This window comes from Gossypium arboreum, chromosome 1, assembly GCF_025698485.1.
Source record: "Gossypium arboreum isolate Shixiya-1 chromosome 1, ASM2569848v2, whole genome shotgun sequence".
Classification (NCBI taxonomy): domain Eukaryota; kingdom Viridiplantae; phylum Streptophyta; class Magnoliopsida; order Malvales; family Malvaceae; genus Gossypium; species Gossypium arboreum.
In genome coordinates this window covers 34,111,205-34,119,387 of record NC_069070.1, presented here as the reverse complement: position 1 = coordinate 34,119,387, position 8,183 = coordinate 34,111,205, and the positions used below count along the sequence as shown (strand labels likewise).

At 30.5% G+C, this 8,183-nt stretch overlaps 1 protein-coding gene across 2 annotated transcripts; it reads left to right on the top strand.

The window, feature by feature from the left end:
• The first annotated feature begins 324 nt into the window (after positions 1-324).
• On the top strand, positions 325-3,703 carry LOC108479608 (ubiquitin-conjugating enzyme E2-17 kDa). 2 transcript variants are annotated; one of them, XM_017782318.2, is made up of 5 exons: positions 325-650; positions 803-875; positions 1,452-1,579; positions 2,864-2,968; positions 3,224-3,703. In XM_017782318.2, exons 2-5 carry the CDS (start codon positions 806-808, stop codon positions 3,365-3,367), a joined length of 447 nt encoding a protein of 148 aa, XP_017637807.1. In that variant the 5' UTR covers positions 325-650; positions 803-805; the 3' UTR covers positions 3,368-3,703. The 2 variants fall into 2 exon arrangements, with proteins under 2 accessions (XP_017637807.1, XP_017637806.1); XM_017782317.2 differs by having other exon boundaries at positions 523-650; positions 796-875.
• Positions 3,704-8,183: the final 4,480 nt, after the last annotated feature.

The window sequence follows — 8,183 nt, the reverse complement described above, 5'->3', positions numbered from 1 at the left end:
GATAGAAAAGTTATACAACATTAATTTTAACAATTTATTAATTTAAATAAAAACTTTCAAATAGTTTAATGATCATTTTGTAACCTTTTAAAATTGAGTGACGAAAACATAAATTTACTAATAATTTAATGACAATGAATATAATTTACCCCGATTACAATTAAATTCTGAATTGAGTTTAGGTTTATAATATATAAAATATAAAATAAAAATAAAAATAAAATATGATTTAAAACCGGTTAATTCAATTTTAATTTTTTAATCAATCCATTTTGCCCAACTTTTTAAACCGAAACAAAAATCAACTATTTGATTTTTGCACACTCCTGCAAATTACCGTCACGCGCCACACGCGGTTGCCAATGCCATCTCTAAAGAGAAGGTATCCGTGTCAAAAGAAATACAAAATAAAATTCTCTTATAATCGCGTGGGGTCTACAAAGATAGCCAATCAGAACACAAAACATCCCAATTTTTGCCTTTCTCTACATAATAATTATAATTATTATTATTAAAAATTGATTTCTGGGAGATTTCTTTTTTAAGCTTTATTTTTGCCTCTTTACATTTCTCCGCTATTTTCAGCAACAAAAAAAAAAAAAAAAAAAACACCCAAACAGACAATAGCCTAGGGCAGGAGGATCTCTCAGGTACTTGTTCTTTTTTCTCTCTAGTTTCCTCTTTATTTCGTTTTATTTTTTGGTTTCTCTTCAATTTAAAATTTTCTTTGTTAGACACAAAAAGCGATCTAGCTTGAAAATTTCTATTTTTTTAGTAAAATTTTGTTTGTTTTAGGGTTTAGGTGATGGCTTCAAAGCGGATCTTGAAGGAGCTCAAGGATCTCCAGAAAGATCCTCCTACCTCTTGCAGCGCAGGTTCATTTTTTTTTCTACTTCGTGTTTCGATTTGTTCATTTCTGAATTTTTTAGATTTGTTCGTTGAAACTCTTTTTTTTTTTTGAAAAATTGATTAGAAATTTTTAGATATCTGCTTTTGAAAAAGAAAATTATGACATAATAATTACTATTGCTGCATAATTCAATTTGAACTATATATAACGAATCTATTTTCTATACTTATTATTGGTCTTTTCATTTTGACCATGATGATTCCATTTTATTCTAACTACAATATATTTATTTTTTATTTTTTAAAAATTTTCGTGTCTAATTATTAGTTAATTATTGTTCATGTCTGTTTGTTAAGGTGTTATTTGGTCGTACGAAATTGTTCATGTATAGGTGAAGTTTGTAAGGAAACGATTTGGATAATTGCATGTATTGAGTATATGAACTCGTCATTTCTGTTATATGTGCTTAAATTTCTTAAGGCAAATAAGAGTAAGGATGAGTGGTTCGTTCAATTTTAATTTGGGAAAAGATTATCATAAGATTACTTGGTGATTGTTCATCTAACTATTGTCCTTTTGCTTATTTTTACTATTGAATTAGGCCCTGTTGCTGAAGACATGTTTCATTGGCAAGCAACTATTATGGGTCCTCCTGACAGTCCATATGCTGGTGGAGTGTTTCTAGTCACCATTCATTTCCCTCCGGACTATCCATTTAAACCACCAAAGGTAGTTGATTGTATTCCTGAACCAAACTAGTTTACATTCTTTCTTGCCTTGGCTCTATAATTTGTATTTTTAGCTATCAAGTGTTGTTATCCTATATCTGTTAATTACTGGATTTCCTGTGGTCTCATTTACAAGTTTGGTCCTTCCACTTATTACTTTTGGTTTCAGTTTGGATGCATAACATTAGTATTCAGGTTGTCTATTTGTAGGCCAAGTTGAGCTACACGTGAGGGGGAGTGTTAGGTGATGTTATCCCACATTTATTAAGTATTGATCATATTTAAGTTGTGCCACTCCACTTATTACCAATTGGTTTTAGGTTGGATGCTTAACATTATCTTTATTGACTATATATTTGACTGTAACTGGCTGTCTTTTTCATTTAAAATCATGCCACTATATCTCTAAGTGCCTTGAAGAAAATTTCTCAGCATATTCTGCAACTTTTTTATGTGAACAAGCTATTTTTTTTATATATAACCATCTATGCAAGTGCTGTAGAGTGTAGACAAGATTGTTATCTCCTCAGAATTCCAATAAGATTTTTTTTATCTTTTTTTATTATGTGGACCATGTGATGAATGTTCTTACCTTTTCCTGATTTACATATCAACATTTGGTGGGATGTGTATATAGCATAAATGTTTAAAGCCTTCATGTTATATGGCTAATTCCTTGTTGTAGATACTGTGACCAAGGTGTCTCAGCAGTGCAAGTGGCTTATGCAAACATTGCTTGACAGTGAAATGAGTAAATGCTAATTCTACTTGATTGCCTTTTAGCATTTATTAGCTTATTCTGGCGCACCAATGTTTTTATCTCCACAGGGCATGTATGCATGCAGAGTGGTGCATACACATGCATGTCGGGTGTCCAATGGTTTAGTTTTTGCATTAAAGGCTATTGTTAGGTTGTTTTCTGAACCAAAATTTATATGATATATTGTTAATCTCACTTCTGTAAACAGAATCAGGTAAGATCTTTCTCCTTCACGGGCATGTGGGTGCTTAGTTATGGCTTCTCACATTTACTATATACTTCTTGTCTAAACAAAAAGTAGTTTTGCTGGATGCTCTGGTAATATATTTATAGTTTTGCTGGAGCCAGATCGCTAATTCTTATTGTAACAGGGTAAAATATAGGGTGAAATTGTTCCTCGTTTGTTCCATCTTAATGGCCTTATAACATGCTTGTTTCATGGCTGACCCTTGACCAGCTAGTTTCTCTTGTATTTTTGTTCAACTAACCTTTTATTTTAACTTTTTAAAATTTCCTCCCATTCAGGTTGCATTCAGGACAAAGGTCTTTCACCCAAATATTAACAGCAACGGTAGCATTTGCCTTGATATTTTGAAGGAGCAGTGGAGCCCTGCCCTCACCATATCCAAGGTTAGTTCAACACGCCCAACTGCCGATTAAGTACAAGCATATTCTATTTGAATATACATTACCATGTTCTTCATAACACCATTAACGACAAATTTTACCTTGTTAAAATGAAAGACTATGAGCAAGCCCTTACAATTTAGCATTTCATCTACTGGCCAAGTTGTTTGCACCGTGGATCATTGTTCTGTACTATCATGTAATGGCATTAGGAATGGGGGATCTGTTCTTATTTTTATTTATTTATTTTTATTGTAGGTATTGCTATCTATCTGCTCACTCTTGACGGATCCGAATCCTGATGACCCATTGGTGCCGGAGATTGCCCACATGTACAAGACTGACAAGAGCAAGTATGAGACAACGGCTCGAAGCTGGACCCAGAAGTATGCGATGGGTTAACGTGCTACTACGCATGTAAAAAGGAGGGCTGCATTCCAAATAACTTTGGTCTTTAAATTAAAATGTGTAAGAATCAAATATGCGTGAACTGTCACCTCTATATTTAGTGGACCAAGCCCTGCTTGTTTGTATGGAAAATTATGTTTGAAACTAAAAAAAGAGCCCCCCCAACTCTTCTAATACCCTCTCGTTTCCAGTCTACCGAAGCCCGGGTGTTCTTGCCATTATTACTGAAAGCTTTGAAGACCTTTCCTTTGGTGTGCGTGTTGAAACTGGAACCTTTTGATGCTTAAAATGACGAATAAACATCCTGTTTGTAGAAGACGTTACCAAAAAGGTGTAGAAGTTTAATCTCAAACTATTGATTTAAGCGATTTATCGGTCTAGTAAATCCAATCTTTTTTTTCAAGGATGCGAAATAAAAGACTAAAATCTTATATATTTATTAATGTATATTATTTATAAAGTTTTTCATTGAATTGGTGTTATTAATCAATTGTGATTTAATTTAATTAGAAAATTACTAGAAAAATCATTTATTTACAAACTAAGTTATATGAACGTTTTTAACTTTTTATTTTTCTATAAAACTATAAAAAATTATTCATAATAAGATTTGAACCAATATTTAGTGTACAGTTTTTTTTTTTACCATTTGAATTAAAATAAGTTTTAGTTTTTATTTGAAACTTTAAGAAGAATATTTGTTACATATTTGTATATTTTATTTTTTTAAAAGTCAATAAATTTTTTCATGTGATTGTATTTGAACCTGTGGTATTTCCAACAATAAAACATTAATTTTACCACTGAACAAAAACTTTATTTTAATATGATTTTTACATCTTAATTTTATTTGCATGTTTTAATATCTATATATTTTATTATTTATTGTATACTATTTTCAATTTATGTTTTAAACTACGTGGTTTTCACATGTGTGATAAAATTTTTAATATCATAAATATATTTAAAACATAAAATAATATATATTAAAATCTTGTTAAAGTTATGAAAATAACTAATAGATTTAACCTGTTTTAACTACTTATAAAACGGAATGCTAACCCTAATCTCTTATATATATACGTGGTGGGCTTTGATCGGTAAAGGTATGCGAGCCCAGACATAAGGCAATATCCAAAATTTGACCAAACCCATTGCATTGTTACACAGTATGTATTCATAGGCATGCAATAGAGCCCATTTTAAGTTTCTCTCCCTCTTGATATGATCATGAAGGTGCACATCATAGTTATTTGTCCTTTTTGCTAGCAGATTACAGATACATGTGGTACTGAGGAAACCATTGGAGGCCAAAAATTTGGTTAGACCTTTTTATATTCTAAACTGGAGATTTAAGGAATGGAGAAACTGAGACTTTGCTCAAGTCGTGCCCATAGTTTTCCATGGAAAAATCCTAGGGAAAAATCTAGGCCATCCCTATAAATCTGAAATAGCATGCCCACAATCCCCCACTTTAGCAGATGATCAGCTTCATCTGCGCTTTTCACGTTCTTGTTATTATTTAAAACAAAATTCTGGTTTAGTCATTCAAGAATTAATGTTTTTAATGTCTTTCAAAAAGGTGAAGTATGGTTATAAAATTAAATTTAACATTGGATCATCATTCCAAAACATCATGCTGGCCCCGTTGGATTGACATCACTCGCCCACCTCTCGTTCAACCTTCCACATCATGATCATGATGATTTTCTTCATCTTTGAATTTATTTCATACTAATTAACTCGGTAGTGGTATCAGTACCAATTGTATTGGTTGATATGTAGTGTTGTAATTGAAAATTTGGATTTATATTGATTGTACCTATACATTTCAATTAATTTTATTTTTACTGATAAGAATATGATAAGAATATTGTGTACAAACCGACAAATAGTCAATAAATTTGAATTAGCCTAAAACTATACATTGTTTCAATTCAAATACGATTTTGATAAAATTAAATTTAACTATAATATATATAAATATTAATATAGAAAAAACTAATATTTTGTTATTTCTTAATTAATATAATGAATAATTGGTATAGCTTATGGGATGATCTAATTTTTTGATGTATAAATAAATTTTTTCTTGTTTATTTTAAATTTGTTGAATGATTGGTTGTATTTGTCAAGTTTATGAATAAGCATTTTATCATGCTTGTTGGACCACAAGCGGTAATCAATTGGTAAATCTGTTTGAACAACATGTTGAATTGACTTTTGAGTGAATTGCACAAAATTGGTTGTGTAACACCCTAATCCCGAATACGGAGTACTCGAATACTAAGGCGCTACATCAGGTCACCGGAGTAACCCAGCAAAATTTTCAAATAATTTTAAAACATTGAAATACATTTTATATAAGAGAAAATACCATACATAGTTATACTGAAAATAGTAATAAAAGTAGTTATACAAAATATGTGGAGCTCCAATATCATCGTATATCAAAATAGTCAACATAACAAAAAAAGATAAATGAGTTACAGACCTACAAAAAAAATACAAGTAAGGCCTTAGGAATACAATGCTCACTAATAGATAAGGTACTGTATTATGAATACGTGAAGCTAAGAGTCTCTCGTCGATGATGTTCCTCGGACACGAACAAAAGTCTACAAATCTGAACATTAAGAAAATTCGAAGGCTGAGCTTTACAAGCTCAGTGGTACACAACAAATCTAACATACTTCAAGCAAATCATAAATATAAGCATGCAAATCAAATGTATACATAGAAACATGACATGAGCATCGAATAATTAAAACATGAGTCATTAAATCTACATAACCAAATCGCTTGCATATCAAACTTGTCAAACTTGTTAGATTGCACATACTGCTCAAGTTATCGGGTATCCGGATAGTCCCGCACCACTCATAGCCGCTAGTCAAATAATCCTGGGTGTTCATAGGATTATCCCAAGCGCCACTCATGGCCTCTAGTTAGGTTAGAGCACGAAAGCTGAGTGCAAATAAAGCTTCAAACATATAATCACAAAAATACAACCATGAAATTTGAGTCTCATACTCGTTTCAACTTACTTATCATTCTAGCTAAAATATTAACTAAAGAGATGTAACAGTCTGCTACCTTGACATTCTGACCTTTCCTTATTAAAAAATTAATAACTTTTAATATATAACTCTAAATCAAGCACCGTTTGTTTTAAACGAAACTAGACTTCTATATGGTTATAGAGATATAAGGCTCGCTTCCTATTTTATCTTATGAAATTTTTGGTGATTTTTCAAAGTCACTGCTAAATCTGTTTTATAAGAATTCTACTGCGAGATTTTTATGACCTTTCAACACTAAAAAATTTATATATTTTAAAATACAAATAAAAATTGATCTCCGTTTGTTCTAAACGAAACTAGACTGACTCACGGTTACAAAAATGTATAGATCACTTCTTAATTATTTTTACAGAATTTATGGTGAATTTTCGAACTTACAGTTCATGTAATAATCTGTTTCTAGCATATTTCACAACTAAGTTTTTGGCTTCATTTTAAAACATCCAAACAAGATTTCCACCCAAAGACATATAACATGCATGCATGATCATACAAGTATCATATTTATGACTTATCAAGAAGTATAGGAGAGTTAGAGGGTACCACCTTGATGAAAGAACACCAACAAAGTTTCTTGCCTAGCTCTCCACCACTTTGCCTTTACCCTTAGCTTTAGAAGATTCACCACCCTTTAACTAATAACCATGTAACACACAAGATTTCCCACATAAAAAAATAAGAGTTGATAGGATGTAAAAATACATACTTTAAATAAATAAATAAAAAAATAAAAATATGAGAAGATGGGTAGAGACTTCCTCAAACTCAAACTCAAACCCTTCCAAACACCAAACAAAAAGAACCTCCACCTTTATCCTTGATGAACATAGATATATATATTTTCTTCCATGGAACTTTATATATATATATATATATATATATATATATATATATATATCAACACCCTTACCTTCTTTGAGAATTGGAAGATAAAAAAAAATGGTGAGAACTCACTCAAATCTCTCTCCCTTTACATAACTTATTAAGGAAAAAAAAAATAGATGAAGAAGAGAAGGGAAAAAAAAGGAAGAAATGAAAAAGGAAAAAAAAAAGGGTGATTATAGTATAGAAAAAAAATAGGGACAAATTCACTTTATCCCATACCTCAATCTACCAAACTATCTTTTCTCATTAATCGGGAGAAGATTTTTATTCAAAAAAATGGTAAAATACCATATTAGCCATTCATCTTCCCTCTACTTCACACAAACTTCCCAACATCCTTAATTTCTTATAGAAAATGTCCAAAATTCACCCAAATTAATTCCAACAAAAACCTAATCCCAAAATAATTTATCCATTGCCAACCTAGGTCAACACTCGAATGTTGACTCGAGATTTTGGGGCCGTTACATGTTGAATCGATTTTCTCTTTTAATATATATATTTTAATTTTTATAAATTTTCAATAATTTATTTCATTAAAGTTGGACTAGTCAATTGAACTGGTTGAGTTGAGAATCGGTAATCGACCATCAATCTAATTTTAAAAACCTTATATTTTAGATTTAAAATTTATTTAATCTTATTCATTTGATTTTTGTTAGTATTTTTCATACATTAAATATATTTTTATAAATATACGTGAGATTTAAATTGATACACCAAAACATATCAATATCGTGAAAATAGAGCCTCCAATAATATAAATTTAAATATATTTTTAGCCTAAAATACTATAAATTTATATGATTGTGTACATATTATTAATTAGTTTTGATTTTTTT

Bases quoted from the DNA above. Each gene is read 5' to 3' on its own strand.
- LOC108479608 (XM_017782318.2), top strand. From the start codon at position 806: ATGGCTTCAAAGCGGATCTTGAAGGAGCTCAAGGATCTCCAGAAAGAT. The intron at 1,580-2,863 runs GTAGTTGATTGT...CCTCCCATTCAG, and splicing joins ATCCATTTAAACCACCAAAG to GTTGCATTCAGGACAAAGGT. The intron at 2,969-3,223 runs GTTAGTTCAACA...TTTTTATTGTAG, and splicing joins CTGCCCTCACCATATCCAAG to GTATTGCTATCTATCTGCTC.